Here is a 19,805-nt window from a genome sequence, read left to right on the forward strand (position 1 = left end):
ATGGCACAGGAAAAGGCACTGGAAAGAAGGAAAAAAGGGAATTTTACTGGGAAAACCCTGGGGAGTGAGGAGGAGGCTGCAAAGAAAGCCTGGCTCCATCCTCCCCAGAATAGAACAGCAGTTAATGCTTTTACAGCTGAGAGAGTTTTTATGGATTTTTTTTTATTGGGTTTTTTTTTGTTTTTTCTCCCCAACTAAAAGCTGAAGAAAAGTTGTTTATAAAAGCCTCTGTATTTTTGGACAGAATGGACAGAGAAAATCTCAGGTTTAAAAAAAAACAACCCAAAAAAACAATTACAAAGAACAGTGAAGACAAGGAAAGCTGAATTTGTACGTGGAGCTTAAAAATAGCAACTGAAGCAATACAAAGTGTGTGAGTTTGAATATGAGCACACAGCACAGAAGTGCTGACTAACCCAGAGTGCTGCTTAAATTTTAAAAAGGCATCTCAAAATTAGGATGGGATTAAGATACCTCAGAGGATAATATGAAAAAAAAAATAAAGCCAGTGTAAATCACCTTGACAAGACCAGGGTGACAAAGGAACAGAGCCAGAAATCAAAGAAAATATAAATAAATAAAATAGAGCAGTGCCTCCACATCTCCCTAAACTTATCCTAAATGAGCAGAAATACTCTAGGAACTGATGTTTTCCCAGAATGGGGAACATTACTGAAAAATACTGACACTAAATAAGTTGGGAATCATCAGCAAGTAAAAAAAAAGAAGTAATAGGTAGAGATTCCATAAAATCACAAAATTCAGAAGATGCATAGGAGGAGGTATGAGGAGATGTGAAGCTCCTGGGTAGATTAAAATTGAGTTTTTCTGCACAAAGTGTAATTAAATTTTGAATCTCAATGACCATAATCAGGATAATGAAGTAACTGATGATCTACAACAAAATCCTACCCTCCCCAAAGAGTAAATTGATCAAATCACTTCATTACACCATTATTTTAGCATGTATAAACTGCAAAAAACATTAGAAATTTTCTTTGAGTTCCTTGAAGGAGTTGACAGCTGCACTCTCTGTTGTATTTTTACAGAGGAATTCTCTAAATGAACAAAACAGAACCAAGTTTATTTAAGCCAAACCAACATGCACTGGTCTGAAGAGGAAATCTCTGCTCTAAAATAAAAAATAGGTTGTTTATCGAAACACAAAGCAGCACATTCGAGGTTTTTGCTCATCCCATGTTACAGGAGGATAATTTAGAGGGAAAGGTCATAAGTTTCACACTCCTTATTGATGTTGGGAAACAATGACAGATTTATTGTAAAGATTTGTCAGCAGCAGCAGCAGTGAGGTCACTGTGCCCCAAGAAAGAGAAAATGTTCATTTACCTGTAACCCCACCCCAGGGAAACCTCCCTCACCCAACCCTTTGGCTGCACAAAACAGGCATTTACCTTATAAAGCTCAAATTGTGCATCAGCGTTCAGCTAATTGGAGGTTTGCTGTCATTAATTTAGATAATATACATTCATCTCACATAAATAGCTTCTAGCAGCTTCTTTAATTTAACCTTTCTTTTGGCCTCCTTTTTTCACTGTCACACAACCAGCAATTGAGAGCTCACAAATGACCTCCTGTGCCACAGCCCTGCCATAACAATCCATGGGAGGAATTTCATAAAACAGATTAAATTCTACAGTGCTGGCTTTGATGAATTAGTAGAATTTGTTACCTGCAGCTGCTCAGAGTTAATCTTTGATTTTTAGCTGAGTGTTGGAAGGAGTAAACCAGGGACATGCTGTAGCTTTGACACCTTCATGGCTGAAATGGAAATAGAGCCACAGCATCCACAGAAGCAAAACCTTTACAGATTTTTGCCTTTTATCTTTCTTTCTCACTGCTTAAAACAATATCTGAGGAGGGACCTCCCATGACAAAAGTGTTTCTGAATAAATTTTGAGATCATTACAATTATTCTATAATGATTATTCCTTCCTGCCTGGTGTCACATCACAGAGAAGCAGAGCTGAGCATCATTTCCCCACAAAGCTTCAAAGGTGGCAAATGATCCCAAGGTAAAAAATGAGCTCCAGCACAGCAAATCACCCAAAATGTTTTGTTCAACATTAAATTATTATTCACCATTTAAATTAAGGATTGCAAGGGAAATTCATTCTGAGCCTTTTCCATTTCCCTCAGACTCACAATTTGGCTAATGAACCAAGAAAGCAATTAGTGAAACATCTCAATTTATAGCAGGTTGAGGTAATCTTTAGCCAGGGCACAGTTAAAACTCCTGCACTGTGAAAAGGAGACTTTTCATCTCCTGAAGCAGCTCTGGGGAGTTAATGGGAGCATCAGCATTGGCACAATTTGTCATTTCTGGCTGCCCCTGGATCCCAAGGCCAGGTTGGACATTGGGATTTGGAGCACCTGGGACAGTGGAGGTGTCCCTGCCATGGCAGGGGTGCCACTGGGTGGGATTTAAGGTCCCTTCCAACCCAAACCATGGGAGCACAGCAGGGATTTCCACACAATATGGATTTTTTTCAGGCATTTATCCCATTCAGCTCGGTTAAACATTTCCACACAACATCTGGGAGCAACCCATCCAAGGCTCCCCAGCACTGTGGTGGGCACTTCCCAGTTCCCGGCTTTTGAGGGATTTCATTTCTGTGGGACAGCGCTTCCATGGATCATCCTGTGCTGATCCTTTGTTGCAGTAAGGTAGAAAAATTATTTTAAAAATAAATAAAATCAGGCCAGCTCTGGCTGGCCTGTCATTTCTTCTGAGCCAAGCTGGCATTTTACAAGTTCCCATGTGAACGCAATCCTGGGGTGAGCAGCTCATTAACATAACAAAATATTCCTTGCTAAAAAAAACCCAACTAACACCTGTATAACCTGCTTTTACACCTTAGATAGAAAAATGAAAACTATCTCCCAGAAACAACTTTCCCTGCACATACACATCAAGAATTTGATACAATCAATAACAACTTGTTATTAACCAATAAAGTAATTGGCAAGAAAGCTCCTGACATATTGGAGTTCCAAGAGAGATCTGTGAAACTGTATAAAAATGAGTTCTGTGAATAAAGAATGGGTTTTTTCCACCCTAAAGAAACTAGTCCTGTGTGATTTATTCCCATAATCCTGCTGTGCCATCCCAGTGGGAAAAGGGGAGAAACAAAAAAAGGGGAGCACTTCCATGGGAGGTGCAGCCTGCCTGACTCATGCAGAGTTAATGAGCTCCAGAGCAGGACACAAGTCAGGAATTGTACATGGACACACTCAGATCACCCAAAATGCAAGAAATAATTCGATATTCTCAAACATTATCGAGCTGCAATCAACAGATCACTCACAAAAGGAACCAGGACTTGAGAACAGCTCAATGCAAACAACTTTTCAGCACAAAAAATGGGGAATAAGGAAAACAAGGCTGCATAAGGAGCAGGATATTATGGAAAATACAATGGAAATAACATAACTCAGTGGTGTGCTGCAGTATTTTGCCTATTAATGATTTGTGTCTGTAAAATATTAAGGCGATCTGAGTTGATTATGTATATTTGTTTTTTTAAGACTTTATGATAGATACTCCCATTGCAAAGATTTGGGAATGGGCAATAAATATGGGAAGTGGGGGTTTTTTTTGTTTGTTAAAATTCAGTTCACCAATAGCCACAACTTGGCTAAAAAAATTAATACTTAATTGCAATTCAACCAAAAGCTCCCCCAGAGGCTTGGGCTCAGTTGGATGCTGGGTGCTAAAATCAGCCTCTCCCTTTTCCTTAGAACAGCAAAGAAAAAGGAGAACGAGTTTGACTTTATTTACAGCAATGGTACATAAAGTCAAGCTCAATCTTAGGAGAAGCATGAGCCTGGGTAATTGAGTCAGGAAGAGGAGTGGAAGTCTCCTGTGACAGCCTGTAATTGTCAGAGCTCCAGTTAAATGCAGCAGACACGGATTCAATTCATATTTTGAATGCCTGGGTAGCGCCTGGATCAAACCTGGCCTCCAGACCTCTGGAGAGCTGCTCCTCTCTGACACAGAGAACATTAACCAGAAAACTACATGGGTAATTCTGCACTCTGTGCTGAAAATATTTCATTTAGGGCTGCATCAGAACTTCCATCCCCTTAGCAACTGGGAGGCTCCTGCTGGAAGCAGCGATGGGGAAGATGGGGCTCTGGGAACGTCAGAGGCAAGCGAGGATTCTGTGGGTGTGAAATTGTTGGCAATTATGTCTGAGCACTGGCTGCACATGTTTTTGCTGAATGTGTTCAGATTTACTGGAGGAATTGGCCCAAAGTATTTACTGAATTCTGGGAGGCCTGATTAAAATAAGCTGTGCTCAAGACACTTGTACTGTACTGAGACTCTGGAGTCCAGGGAGAGCTCTGGATGTGTCAGACACCAAAACAACAACAAATTAAAGAAAGGAGTTGGCTCAGGAAATATTACTGCTGGTTCCTGAAAACAAGCTAAAATGCAGTTGCTACCTGAGGAGCACAAAGGGAAAGAGAAAGAACAAGAGAAGCAATAAAGTGGAGTTTGGATGTGGGGGAGCAGCTCACTGCAGATCCACACAGGAAACGAGCACAGGTGATTAAGACTACATCATTCCATGGTGTCCTGCCATTCCCATCCAGGCTGGAAGGGCTGGAAAGGCACTCCTGGGATGAGGGAAAACATCCCTTCCTGCCTGCCTCATCTGCCAGACCCAGGGCAAGGCTCCATTTACCAGCCTGGGAACAGCTTTAGGTTGGAAATGGGGGTGTGTGTTCCCGTCTGTCAGAGCTGGGGCAGGTATCTCTGTTCATTGGGCAGTTTTTTCTTTATCTCTCCCACAACCAATCCTCCCTCCAGGAGATCTCTGCTGTCCATGGGCCACAAATTATTAATTATCTTCTGTCCATGGCCAGTGAGTGTCCCTGCATGGCTGAACCAATCCCAGCATCCCATGGGGAGATGCTCCACCCAGGGGAGGAGCCAAGCATTCCTACCTGGATCCAATCTGGGCTTTGGGACACCCCAGCAGCCTCTGCCCCCTGCATTGCCAGAGGAGCAGCTTTCTGCTGCCCTGCATGGCCAGAGGGAGCCCAGGCCCATCTGCAGCAGCCCTGGAGCTGCAGAGGAAAACTCCCCCCTTGTGCAGGATCCCTGCTGCAGCAGAGCCACAGCTGGCACTGCAGGAGGGCTGAGCCCCCATGGATGGGGCTGGGACACCCCCTGACACACAGGGGGGCAGGGCATGGTCTGACTTGTTTGTACTATTGCATTTGTATTTTTAATTTTCCTGATAAAGATCTGTTATTCCTGCTCCCATATTTTTGCCTGAGAGCCCCTTAATTTCAAAATTATAATAATTCGGAGGCAGGGGGTTTACATTTTCCATTTCAGGGGAGGCTCCTCCCTTCCTCAGCAGACTCTTCTCAAACCAAGACAGGATCACAGGCAGCAGCAGAGGTTTCCTTGAGCTCACTGTTCAGGTTTCTTCCCCCTGGATCTCTCTGGCCTGTCTGGTGGAAGGAGCCACCAAAGCAGCTCTTTCACTCTGCAAAAGCCACAAACCCCACATCCAGCCCTCTTCCCTTGGAGGCTTCCATGACCCTTCTCGAGCAGGGCATTGATTATGGAGAGGTTTGCAGGGAATGACAATTTAGAAGTGGGACCATTCCCAACCAGGCACTGTGGGAATCACAGAATCCTCCAATAGTTTGGGTTGGAAAGGAGCTTGAAGGCCACCTGATTCCAGCCCCTGCCATGGGCAGGGACACCTTCCCTTACCCAGTGGTCCAGGAGCTGTGATTCCACCCCAGTGCCAACCTCACAGGGGGACAGCAGCAGCAGCAACACGAGTGGGGCCCTTCTCACAGCCCCCAGTGAGCCCTGAGCAGGAGAACATCCCCTGGTTTCCTCCTGGTTTCATGAAGAGGGCTCAGACATCCATTTCCAAGCCCTTTTATCTTCCCACCTGCAGGAGAACAGGCCCTGCAGTGGTGTTTGGCTCCTGCATCCTCTACCCATGTACAGCAACCAAGCCAGCCCAGATTTCCTGTGGCATTCACATTCTCTGAAAAAATTCCTTTGCCCTGGGTTTTTCTCCTGGGAAGCTGAGAAGCCTCAGAAAAAAAGAAAAACAATTCTTATCTCATTTGCTTCTCCTGTGCTGTGCTCATGTGGAATGTGTTTGGAGATTGTTTACCCACAGGTAATTGTTTCATTGGTTTCATGTGAATTGTTTTCACTCTTTGGCCAATCAGGGCCAAGCTGTGTCAAGGCTCTGGAAAGAGTCAGGAGTTTTCATTATTATCTTTTTAGCATTCAGTAAGTATCCTTGCTGTATTCTTTAGTATAGTTTAGTATAGCATTCTTTAATATAATATAGTATAATAAAATAATAAATTAGCCTTCTGAGAACATGGAGTCAGATGCATCATTCCCTCTTTTGTTGGGGGCCCTGTTTTACAATAGTTTCCCCCAGGACAGAAGGAGTAGGCTGTTTCTGCCCCCTCAGCTGCTCAGGGAAGGGCCCTGTGCTGCTCAGGGAGGTTTTGGGCAGCACAGCAGTGCACAAACTGCCATCCAGCACACAGAGGAGTCCAGAGCCCAGTGCAGAGCTCGTGCCAAAATCCTGCTCTCCTGCCTCCTCAGAGGATGCACAAAGAAGATGAAACCTTTCTTAACGATCCCCTGGTGCCACTGTGAACGTGGGTACCAAGGAGACAACACAAGTGTGGCTGTGTAGGGATGACTCCCCAGGCCACAGCTCAATTTTGTGTTTAAGGCAAAGCTGCAGTTCTTTGGATGAGGAACAGGTCATTTAGACAAACATAAAAATACTTCCTTGAGCACAGAAGCATCTCTCTGCTACCTTACCCATAAACTCCAGATAATCTGCTGTTCTAAAGTGTTTATAGGTAATATCATGAAAGTTTCCTTTTAAAGAGTTTTATTTTACAGCTAAATTGCCAGCTTGTATTCCAAAATCTCAGCTACGAGGTTCCACACATTTCGGGGATCTGCAGGATTGATGTGCTCAATTTCTGCCTCTCAGACTCTCCTATCTGCTTTTTTCAGTCATCCTGCTACGAGGCATTTCTCCAGGAAGGTGATTTTCCTTCCTGTTCACCGTATCTCTGGCAGAAAATGCATTTTAGTGAACTAATTAAATAGAGTTGGATTGTACATCAAATATCAGTAATAATATCAGGCACTAACGCTCTGGCTGCTGTGAGAACAGGTTGCAATACACATTGTACCTGTAATACATCACTGGGATAATGATTTGATGCATCTGTGCTGTTAAATCCTCCCTTGGCAGAGTGACCAGCAAGCAAAAGACTGGAAAATATTGATGGGAAAGAGGATTCTGGAATGGTGGAGGGAAGGATCCTCCTCTGTGTGCTGTCCTTCCCTGGACTTCTCCTCCCAGCCCCATTCCCAGGGCTTTTGTGAGGCTGCATCCCCAATTTTCTCCTCATTTGCTGACTCTCCAGAGTATGAGCAGCTCTCCTTTTCTGCATTCTACTTATTAATTATAATTAATTAAACTCCTGTTTAATTAAAATATAGTGTATCCCAGAAAAACCTGAGCTAAACCAGCTTATATTTTTAAATACATTTTTTCCTCCTCCCAAAGGATTCCAGAGTCCTTCACAAGCTACAACCACAGAATGATTAAGATTAAAGCTTTTCTTGAGTTCAGTTTTAATTCTGTGAGTTAATTTAATTGAGGAGAAGACACATTGATAACTTGTCCTCATTTCCCATTTCTGTGGAATAAAAAGAGGGAGATCTTAGCTAAGCAAAACAATGTCCCCAGGAGAGGAAATTCTTGAGATGCTCAAAATGCAGCACCTGTAGCCAGTGTTTCTTCTCAAATGTAGAGAAATAAATAAGGATATTTTTTTAGGAACAAAGTTCACAGAACCCTTCTGGAGAATGCTAAACTTAATGCTTTGTTCATCAAGCTGTGATCTCCTCAGATCCAGAATTCTGAGTTTTCAGTGACCCACTCATCCTCTAATGTCCATAATTCCCCAAAAAGAGCCATGAAAAGAAGCAAAAAGTATCCAGTATAATAATAAAAATATAAATTGACCTATAAATTGTCCCTGCCCAGGTTCATTTGGGCACTGGGGGATGGAAGCACCAGGCTCACATCCATCTCCATTAATATTTCCAGCAAAGGTTAAAGAACAGTAAAACCAACTAAGCTGTCAGAGAAAATACATATTAGCATTTAGATTAGCAGTTATTATCTGCATTTCCCATCAGCAGACAACAGTGAAATACGTGATGATGGCTTCAGATATTTTTTTCAGAAAGGTTAAGGGGCCCCTGGATTCAAAGGGCTGGGAAAGACTGGCCTGGGAGATAAATCTGGCCTGGCCCTGGCATGTGCTGTGCATCCTCAATACATCTGGACTCTGGCTGGAATTAAAATTCATATTGCAGCAGCAATTAAAAGACAGAAGTAGGTCAGGAGCTGTTGTTCAAGGCAAGGAAAGTAAGGAAAAAGCCCAGAGTGAGCAGCGTTTGCCTGCTAGGAAATTCAGCAGTGAGAAACTCAGGCTGAGGTAACACTGAGGGGATGAAACAGGGAAAGGAGAGTTCGGGTGGCTCAGCTCTGGCCCGGCAGCTGATGCACACTGACATCAGCTCTCATTGTCCCTGGAGAGAGCATCTCATTGTGCATGGCCAGGGCACCCTCCCTGTGTGTCACACGCTGGGACAATGCCCTTTGTGGGAGCCCAACCAGCTCCAGGCGTGGAAAATGGGGATGAAACCACATTGCTTCAGCTGCTCCTTGAAAAACAGAGGGATTTGGTGCAGTCACCTGCAGGCTGGCACAGACCCTCCCTGCAGGCTGCTCCTCTGCTCTTGCAATGCTGACAATTAATGCAGGGCAGGCATCTCATGGGCAGCTCAGCCACAGAAAACTGAGCAAAGTGAGCCCCAGCCACCTAAGGTTGGTTAAACCTTGCATTTCAGTATAACCTGTTCTTACAGGCGTCCTGCTAACCAAAACTACACTAAAAAAAGAAAAAGTTCTCTTGTTCTGCACAGGAACTTTGCTTGTTAAAGTTTGATTTTATCCAGAAAGGGAATGTAACAATAATGTGAAATGCTCCAAAGAGCAGCAGTTGGTTTCAGAAGAGGCAGAAGCTCTCCATGTGTGGCCCTGGGCTCTGCCTTGCCCTGCTTCCCATGGGAATTGCAGAGCCAAGCCCTGCCAGGTATCTCCCCAAGCTGCCCGGCCTCCCAAATCCATTTCCATGCTGGCAGCTCCACGTGGCACTAGGAATGCAGGGCAATAGCAGCACAAAATTAATGACATCAGTTAAACCCAAAGAGATCTGAAACTCAATCCCAGAAGTGTCCCAGAGCACCCACGGCCAGGTGGCCAGAGTTACCTTCTGCTGCCAAAACACTTCTTTTTTTTTCCATTTATTTATCCTATAGACACAGGGGAAAATGTGTCCATATTCTCTTGACTCCAATCTTCTTCTTCCTAAAGACAGCCAAGGTAATTGTTGATTTTGTCACTGGTTATTGTGTGAATTAGCTGATTTTGTCACTGGTGATTGCATGTTTTCTGCACTGCTTTGTCCTCTGCCCCCCATAAACCCTGCACTGATGGGCTTTAATCACCAGCAAAGGTTTCTGAACCTCATTCCCCTCCTGCCATGGGCACTAAAGACATTTTTAGTTGCTTGTGATCAAGCCTATGCAGGACCCTAATAATTATTAATGGCAGCACACCATCAACAAGGGGGGACACAACACTTAGAGCTGTTCATACTTTGCAGGGAGTGGAGGAAGAGAATCCCCTGTCACAGATTTTTGTCAGGGTTCATTCTCCAGAGGAGTTGGCTCATTGGATTGCCAGGTGTGAGACTGAGGTGTTACAGCATCACCCAATTAACTCAGTGATTAATGCACAGCTCTGATGGCAATCTGGGACAGGTTTGGGGTGGGACCACACACAGGGGTGGGAGTGGGGCTGTCCCCTGCTCTCCCAGGGATACAGAAATGTCTCACGGATCAGGAGCAGGAAAGAAGAACACCCTTGAAAATGCCCTGGGGGGAAACTGGGGCTGGGTTGAAGCACAAACAAGCAAGGAGTGTTGGGAACTCTGCTCCCAGGCTGGGATTTGCAGCAGAGGAACTCGAGGAGGAAAAGGGAAAACCTTCATTTTAAAAATATGCATTGCAGTTTTATCTGTCTGCAGTCATACATGAAATACAACATGTACATTCACACCAGCTCAGCTTCTCCACTTCAAATCACAAGATCATGGAATAACTGAGGTTGGAAAGGACCTCAGAGTCACAGGACCACAGCATCATTGAGGCTGGAAATTACCTCTAATATCATCAAGTCCAACCTCTGACCAAGTACCAACCATGACAACGAGAGACTCAAGAATAAACACATCAATAATCACAGAAAACACCTTTTCTATACATAATTTATACAAAAAACCCCCAAACCCAGCATTTTACACCACTGCACACATAATTTTTGATACAAAACAGGCTGAACCATTCCAGGGCATGTTTTGCCCAAGTTTGAAAAACTTTTCAAGAAATTTGCTTGAACAGCCACCTCTAAAATTCTCAAAAAGTAATAAAAACTAAAACGGGCACTTGACCTGTGCCCAATGCCAGAAGGAAATCCTCAAACAATAACTGTTGCACGTGTGGTTTGGATTTTTATAGGTAGAACTCAATAAAGAAGAACAGATGTAAGAGATGTACCGTCAAAATTGATAAAGTTCAAATTGACACACAACCAGTGCTTGTGGGGTTGTCTAAGGATTGGGAACCCTCCATGGGCAGGTTCAGGGACAGAAAGGAACTTCCCTGGAGAGAAATGCTGCTGCTGCTGGGACTCTGCATGGAGCAGAGAAGGGAAATGCTGCCCAGGGCCACTCCAGCCTCCTGCAGCCGCCACTTTGTCCCCCAGCCCTTGGCACTGGGGGCATTTTGTGGCTGCCACCTCTCTGAGAACGATGTAACCCCAGCCTTAAACTGCTTCTGTAGCAAATGAATGCTGTTAATCCACTAAACCTCATGTTTAAATAGAAACCACCACATAAGAAAGCTGATTGAAGAAAACCAGCTCGTTCTCGATGGCTCCATGCAACAACAAAAAGCCAAGAGAGACTTAGTGCCAACCTCACTTCAGAGCAAGCTTTTAATACCATCTGGAATCATCATCCAGTGCATTTTTACTTGTAATTTTTTCTATTTTTCCCCCCTTTTCTGAGTAATTTTTTCTGAATTTTCCCCCACAGAGCAGTGACTGCAGAGGGTCACTCCCCTCCATCCCACCAGCGCTGGCAGCAGCACAGAGCACCAGGAGCAGTTCATGACTATTTATACTTCACAAGCCCATCCTGCTGAAAGCTTTTAGGTAATTAGTTTTCCTCATTAACAGATGGTCTGCCTGGGGAAGGGCACTCAGGTGCTCCCAAGCCCCCTCCTGGATTACAGGGCAGCACCACACGGGCTGGGAGGGCAAAGCTCAGAAATGCTGAGCTGGGCTGGTGAAAAGGGCAACAAACCCACCACATTTATATAAAAATGTGTCATTCCTGCAAGATCACAGAGCATCACAGCACTAAAAAACAGTCCCTGGATGTTATCACAAGCCCCTTGTATTTAAATCAGATGGACAATATTTATCAACATCACTTTTAGGGAGAACCCAATATACTTTAAAGGATTTCAGGAGTTTTTTGGTGCTAAAATTGCATCCTATCCTAAAAATCAAGGGGAAAAAAAAGGCAAATTTGATACATCCCATGGACCAAAAAGTGATTTGCAAACACAGGGAACAGGGGCAGCCAATAAAACACGTGGGGTTTGTACCTTCTCCCTGCCACATCCCATCCATTATCTCATTTTTCTCTTTCACACTTGCAGAGGCAAAACGGACATCAGGTAAAGCATAATTTAATATTATCACTAATGCATTCAAACACATCAGCAAGAGCTGTGCTGCTAAAATTGCACTGCAGAAAAAACCCAGGTAAAACACTGTTATCTCCTTGGAAAAGCTGGGCCTGGTGCTCCAGCACCCACTGATGTCTGCTGAAAGCAGCAGGATTATTTTCCTGAATAAGGATGACTCCCATGATTAAGGAGTGCAGGATTACATCCATTCTTTGCATATCTCCTGCTGTTTACATATCCCTCTTTTCACCTCTTGGCTTTTGTTGGTTTTTTTTAATTTTTTTTTTTATTTTTAACACAGGCATTTAATTACTGTTAGCACCAGATATCATTGTGCTGGACTTGTATCCCTTCAAAATTTGGCTGGGTTTGAGATGCCAAAGAAGAAATGCTTTTGTGATCAAAACAAAGGAAATAAAGCAGAAGCAGCAGAATGTGGACTGTGCAATTAAAAACAAATAAAAAGAGAGGGAACTCGTTATTCACAATCAAGGCTTATTCATGATTCATCTCACATCCCTGCTCCTACCCCTGGCCTCTGCTCTCGGGAGCTGATTGCTTTGGTATCAATTTTTAACTGAGTTACCTGAGAGCTCCCAGGCACTGCTGGCAGGAGCACTGCTGGAAAATAACTCAGGCAGCTGAAACAAGTATTGTAGGTAGATGCAGTTAATGATTAACAAAACAAAAATACTTTGATGTTTTTCACCTTATAAAGAAGGGGTCAGAGTTGCTTTAGTTCGTCACTGCCATGTGCTTTATATATAAAATATATATTTTTTTTATTTTATTCCCCTCTCTACCCTTAGGAAAATTAAGTTACTTTTCTATTACTTTAAGGTAAAATAGAGCATTTAATGCAGAGCTGTTAATTAAGAACTTGATGCAAGTTTCAGGTCATTGAGAAATGACACTGAGAAATGTCTCTAACTGAATAAAAACAACACCACCACAAGTTAAACTTCCGACAGGGAACCACCTTTTTTTTTTTTTATGGGAAACATGTTTCTTTCAAGCTCTCACATTTGACACCGAATTACATTAATCTTAGTTTGGGAAAATTATTAAGGGAACATAAATATCTTTAGTTTTAGTAGCTTGTTATGGGGGGGGGGGGGGGTGTTGAAAACTTGAATACCACCAGATAATTTCAGACAGCTTCATCATAACTTCAGCACCAGCTCTGTAGGTGCTGTTTACATATTCCCTAGAGTTAAAAAGAAAAACACTTCCTGCCTTTTTAGGCTTTTTTAACCTCACTTCAAACTCCAGAAGAGCAGAGTCTGGTTTCAGAAAGAGGCACAGGAGCGACAGGAGCTGGCGGGACGCTGAGAACCCCCCGAAGTTGCCCAAACTCACCCCAAATTGGCGATGCGCTCCATGCCGGGCTGCGGAGGATGCGGGTGCCCGAGGGCTGCGCTCCCGGCCGGGGCATCCCCGGGCTGGCAGCGACAGGAGCGGCCGGAGCTGCCAGCACATCAATTATCGGCGCATCAATTATTCACCCTGCAGCTGCTCTGCCCTGCTCGTCACTGCCGCCTTTGTGCCCGCAAAAATCGCAAAAATCGAACAGCCCTGGGCATGGGGAGGGCTGGGTGCGCTGGCTGGGGACAGCCCGTGTCGCACTTGTGCCCTCTCGCTCACCCCTGGGTGTTGGGAGCAGCGCAGCTTCTGGATTTAAATATTGGAGTTGTGTCCCTCCTGCTGAGCGTTCTGAAGTTAAGAGGAAATGTCCGAATCTGCTGCTTGCACGTATTTCTGTAATGACCTCCCTGACTTTTAAATAGCGAACACCTGTTTCTGTTCCTGTTCACCAAAATGTTCCTATTCTAAGCATGAAAGGGGGGTAAAAAAGCACAGCAAATTCCTAATTTACTCCAAAATCCATTGCAGTGTTGTTTTTGAAATTATGTTTTGAAGGTGATATTTTCACCTGGATGTTTTCATTTTTATTGCAAATTTTTTAAAATAATCAATGGTAGCACCATTTTTCTCCTCGATGTTTGCCATTTAGAAATCATTAATAAGTGAATGTGATCCAGCCTGGTTTGCCATCCAAAAGGATACTGAGAGTTCATTTGATTACAGAGCACCAAGGGTTTTTCAAAATCCATTGCAGTGTTGTTTTTGAAATTATGTTTTGAAGGTGATATTTTCACCTGGATGTTTTCATTGTTATTGCAAATTTTTTAAATAATCAGTGGTAGCACCATTTTTCTCCTCGATGTTTGCCATTTAGAAATCATTAATAACTGACTATAACAACAATTTAATAATCATTCTTCTGATAATTGATCACAAGACTAATGATGGAACACAATGAGGGATTTTTAATCATTTACCTGTGCAGTTATGTAATGCCTTAATGGGGTAAACAAAGATTGAAATAATTTTCTCTGATACTGCTAAGAGCAGCACTGGAATATTGCATTAATTTCAGTATCCATATTCTAAATAGAACTATAGAAAAAACTGCTCAGAAATGATTTGAACTCACTAAGGAGAATTAAAAACATGTGATTCAGCCTGGTTTGCTGTCCAAAAGGATACTGAGAGTTCATTTGATTACAGAGCACCAAGGGTTTTTCAAGGAGAAAATACCTTGAAGTACTTCTGAAGTAGGTATTTCTTTGGAGACAGTGATTACACGCTGCAAAAATGCTCTGAGTACACCAGTGACCTCTGCATTTCTTAGATATCTTTCTAGAAAATATGCTTTTGCCAAACAAACAACAAAATTCACAGAACTTAAAATGCAGAGAACGTAAGAGCAGATTCCTTTAAATCCTTTCAGAGTTGCATTGTGCTCGTGTTGTTCCTTGGATCTCCGCTACCTTCCTGTCATCTGCATGCGGTGATTTTCGCAATCTTTAAGTAAATAAAAAAGAAAAATTGCGATGATTTCAGGATTTCACCCAGAGAACCATGGCATTGTAATGCAAATGAGGCTGATGAATGTTTCATGGCAGACTTCAAAACGTTTGCTGCTGAGCCTTTCTAGAGCAGCCCAGGTGGATGCACTTCTCCTCCCACCTTTTTCTCATTATTCCAGTTAGGATAAGAAAGAAAAACAACTTGGGGCACAAGGACATGAAATAATTTGATTTTGCTTGAGAATTATAAATGAAGCTTATTTTTGCCTCTAATATTCTGGCTCTAGACAGGTTTAGACTGAGGAAAAACACAACTTTATTCAGTGTTTGATGTAGATTGGATTGGATGACTTTTAAGACTTTGATCACCAGCTTAAAACTGCAGCAGGGACAGAAGGGTTTGTGATTATCTGCTGGATTTTGGCACCAAGCAGGATCTGCTGTTCCTTCCAGATTGCAGGTGCACTTTGGAGGTGCTGATTACAGAGATCACTGCTGAGGTCACCCCCTCCTATGGCAGACTTGTGACAACGGCCAAAAAAAGATGTGTTTTCACCTGAACTGAACGCTGGAGATGTCCTTTAGGATGTGTGCAGCATGAAAGGAAAGGTCAGGCTGCAAGGAAGAAGACAGCCAGGCAGATATTGGCCAAGCCAGCCCTTGGAAGCGTTTCCCAGCAGGATGCTCTGAGCCCAAACCCAGCCCTGATTGTGAGCATTAAATGATATCTCTGGCTGCAGCTGGGCAGGGCATTGTGCAGCTCCAGAGCAGCTCCAGCCCCAAAACTGGCACATCCTGCACCCCTCCTGAGCTTTGTGCAGGTACAGATCAGCTCCAGTGTGACCGTGTTCACAGGGGTTGAAGGAAGAGGGAAGGTTGAGGTTGAGGGAAGAGATGAGGATCTGACTCCATGTTTCAGAAGGCTGATTTATTATTTTGTAATATGTATTACATTAAAACTATACTAAAAGAATAGAAGAAAAGGTTTCACCAGAAGGCTAGCTAAGCTAAGAATAGGAAAGAATGATAACAAAAGCTTCTGTCTCGGACAGACAGTCTGAGCCAGCTGACTGTGATTGGCCATTAATCAGAAACAACCACATGAGACCAATCACAGACCCACCCGTTGCATTCCACAGCAGCAGATAACCATTGTTTACATTTTGTTCCTGAGGCCTCTCAGCTTCTCAGGAGGAAAAATCCTAAAGAAAGTATTTTTCATGAAAAAATGTCTGCGACACTCCAGCCCCAGAGGTGGCACCTCCTGCCAGAGGTCTGCAGGTGTGTGGTGAACACCAAAAAGTGCAAGGGGCACGGGGAAGGGAAGGGGAATTGCTGTCTGGTGGTGCTACATGAGTTTTGCCTGGGAAAAATAAATGATTGACAGAGTTGTAGCTGAGAGTCCCTGTTCAGACAGTGTCACATATGCAAGGCAGTGACAAATTATGCTTGACTGCACTTGAAAGCTGCAGAAATGTTGAGTAGCACGGGCAGGGAGATGGGGTTCCTATCCATTGCCATCAAAATATCATCTTTTAGTGCTGTTGACAGTTTAATAGCTACTTCTGGATGGTGGAGAGCATTGTGAAGTGCTGCCACTGTATTATTAACCCAGGCTGGAGCTTCCCTGCAAATCAGAGCGAAAATCCACACAAATGGAACTTCTGAAACAGTTTTAGATTAAAGGTGTGCTGGTCACAACAGGAATTGTATCTCTCTGTCTGCATCTCAGGGGGATCCAACAACTCTTTAACCCCTGATTACGTTATCATTTATTTTCTGAGCTCACAGAATCATTCATGTTGGAAAAGACTCCAAAACCATCAAATCCAGGCATTAACCCAGCACTGCCACATCCACCACTAAACCACATCCCAGGGCCAAACCCCATTCCATTTTAAAAATCCAGGTGATGGAATTCTGCTCAAATCCAACATTTTTGGTTCCATTTGTCTCCTCCAGGCAGCTGAGGTGGGATGTGGACATGGATATTTCCATGTGGACATATCCTGCTCTATCTGCAGGATCCAGTGTGTGACTCTCCACTGCTCCTGAGAAAATGCAGCTGTGCAAAGCTGGATCCATGGATGTGACTGCCTGAAATCGTTCCTGGGATGTTCAGAGCTGTGCCACACCTTGGAAATGGCTTGCAGGCCCCAGTCTGTGACAGTTCGGAGCAGATTTGTGCAATACCACCCAGCCTCAGCACATCCTGTGGCTGGGGAGGGGTGGTGTGATGGTGTGAGCACAGGAAAGGTTTGGGATTGAGCAGGTTGGAGCGTGACTCTCTATTGATACCTTTAAATTAGCTATCACTGTAGTATCTGCTTTCTGTCAGGGTGCTGCAGGAAATCAGTGAGATGCATCTGGGAGGGGAGTGAATCAATTCCCTGCTCGGCCTGGGGGCTGACCCTTCCCTGTTGGCTGTTTCCCAGCTTGTCACCTCACTCATTTCCTGATGGAGATTTTTTCAGGGATGGCCTAGAAGGCAGCTGTGGGGAGCAGATTCTCACAGCCTGCTTCTGTGAACAGCAGAGGTTCTCAGGTTATTTTTAACTACAGGTAAAAGTGACAAACATGAAGGCCTTGAGAGCCTTGCACATCAGAGTTCTCAGGCAGCTTTCTCATAACAAGTAAATGTTCTATCTTTGGCTGTTTTGGGAAAGCAAGAATAATTTTGAGAACTCAAATCTTGGTATTGGAAACATAAGGTGGAGTTGGTGTGTAATCTCTGACCTATTGTGAGCTCAGATTTTGCAATATGCATGAACTTGATTAACACTGTTATAAAAGTGCCTGATTGATCAATAAAGTGGAGTCGATGCTGACCAATGCAAGGTGGGTCGTCTCCCCTCCACCTTCAATAATTTCCCTTTTTTCCCACTGTTCCTTGGCACCACTGGCAGGGAATGTGTTCCCTGATGGGACCCCTGCCTAGAACTGCCACCTGCCCATGGTGGCACCTGCCCAGGGGGCTGAGCTGACTTTGGGGTGAGACTTTCAACAGCACCGGTGAGGAGCACCTTGAATCCTGTCCCCACTTTGGAGTTCTTCACTTAAGAAAGGAAATTGAGGGGCTGGAACTGGTCCAGGGAAGGGAATGGAGCTGGGGAAGGGGCTGGAGCCCCAGGAGGGGCTGAGGGAGCTGGGAAGGGGCTCAGCTGGAGAAAAGGGGGATCAGGGGGGCCCTTGTGTCTCTGCACAGCTCCTGCCAGGAGGGGACAGCCGGGGGCTCGGGCTGTGCTCCAGGGAACAGGGACAGGAGCAGAGGGAACAGTAGCAGTATATAGTAGTATATAATTTAGTATATAGTAATATATAGTAGTATATATAGTAGTAGTATATAATATATATAGTAGTATATATATATATAGTGTGTATATATATTAGTATATAATACTAATATATAGTAGTAATATAGTAATAGTAATATAATAATAGTAGTATATTATTTACATTATATATAATATAATATAATATAATATAAGATTTATATTATAATAGATTTGTATTATTATATAATATATTAATACTATCAATTATATTCTATAATACAAATATATTATATTTATAGTCTAAATTATGTTATAGTATATAATTTATATTTATAGAATTTTATATCTGCTATAAAATATATGTATATGTATATATAAATGTCAGTATGATTATATATAAATGTATATATATGTGTATATATATAATGTGTATATGTGTATACATGATATACTCCTGCCAGGAGGGCACAGCCAGGGGGAACAGGGACAGGAGCAGAGGGAACGGCCTCAGGCTGGGCCAGGGCAGCTCAGGGTGGGCACCATGAGGAATTTCTTCCTGGAGAGGACTGGAAGCACAGGAACAGGCTGCTCAGGAGGTGCTGGGATCCCCATCCCTGGAGGTGTCCAAGGAATTCCTGGATGTGGCACTCCATGCTCTGGGCTGGGGACAAAATGGGGAATGGGCACAGTTTGGATTCAATTATTTTGGAGGTGTTTTCCACCCAAAATAATCCTGGGATTCTGAGACACCAAATGTGGCTCTTGTGGCACGTGGCACCAAGAGGGGCAACACTCCAGGACAGTCCCATGGAGCTGTGGCAGAGCTGCCAAAACACGTCCTGCTGGCACTTTATTCCCCATCTGGGTTGGCTTTTTTTTAAAATTTTTTTTTTTTGAAGTCTGAGAAAAAAACAGAGCATTACAAAACCGTCAAGCTGTGAGAAGAAAAGTCAAAAGGCAGAAAATTCCAAGTTAATGCTGACTCCTTAATTCACATCATTAACTCAGGGGCACGGCTGAAGGCTGGGCAGCAGCCTGAGCTGAACTCTGCTGGGGTTTGGAACAGGCTGAGCATTTGCACATCCAAAGGAGCCCAGATTCCTGTGTGGATGCAGGAGGGGAGCTGGGTGAAGGGGCTGGGTGCCACTGGAATGGGGGAAAAATTAAAAATAAAAAAAAAAAAAAGATGGGCAATCGAGAGATTTCCTGAAAAATCAGGTGGGGGAAGGGAGGTGAGAGAAGAGATAAACTCACCCCAGAGGAGAATAACATTAAGGACACTGACAAATGGAGGAGCCAAGACATGAATTGAAAGGTGAGCAGGGTAGGGCAGATAGTTAAACAGGAAAAAATAGGGGGTAATTGTGAAAAAGGCAAAAGCAAGAGGGAGTGAGAGAAAAGAGACTTGGCTGGGGATCTGGGATGGAGCTGGCACAAAGCTGGGGAAAGCGGCAGTGAAAGGGCAGGAGAACAATGGTCTCTCAGAGAGGGGACATGCAATTAGGGCTGGGAGAGACCAAAGGAGAAAAGCCAAGAGGAAAAAAGGCTCAGGTTTGGTGGGCAGAAGAGTCAGGGCATTTTGGGCTCCCTCCCCTCTGCCCAAGGCACATTGATCGTGCTGGCTGAGCCCTGGCCTTCATTTCTGCTTATTATCTCAAAAAATTCAAATTGCACACGAGGAACAGACACTAAACCAATCATTAAGGCTGCAAATGACATATC

The 19,805-nt window shown here is 43.7% G+C and overlaps 1 protein-coding gene across 4 annotated transcripts in view; it reads right to left on the bottom strand.

Moving 5' to 3' along the window:
- Positions 1-19,805, bottom strand: part of C7H10orf90 (chromosome 7 C10orf90 homolog) — a 98,335-nt gene that overhangs the window by 47,903 nt on the left and 30,627 nt on the right. Inside the window, exon 1 of one of the 4 annotated variants that reach the window (XM_005490872.4) lies at positions 13,295-13,592. The exons of the other annotated variants lie outside the window; for them this stretch is intronic. Coding sequence (XP_005490929.3) covers positions 13,295-13,370 — 76 coding nt within the window. The 5' untranslated portion in view covers positions 13,371-13,592. Of the gene's footprint in view, positions 1-13,294; positions 13,593-19,805 lie in introns of those variants that run through there. 4 annotated transcript variants of the gene reach the window in all.

Source organism: Zonotrichia albicollis, chromosome 7 (assembly GCF_047830755.1).
Source record: "Zonotrichia albicollis isolate bZonAlb1 chromosome 7, bZonAlb1.hap1, whole genome shotgun sequence".
Lineage (NCBI taxonomy): Eukaryota > Metazoa > Chordata > Aves > Passeriformes > Passerellidae > Zonotrichia > Zonotrichia albicollis.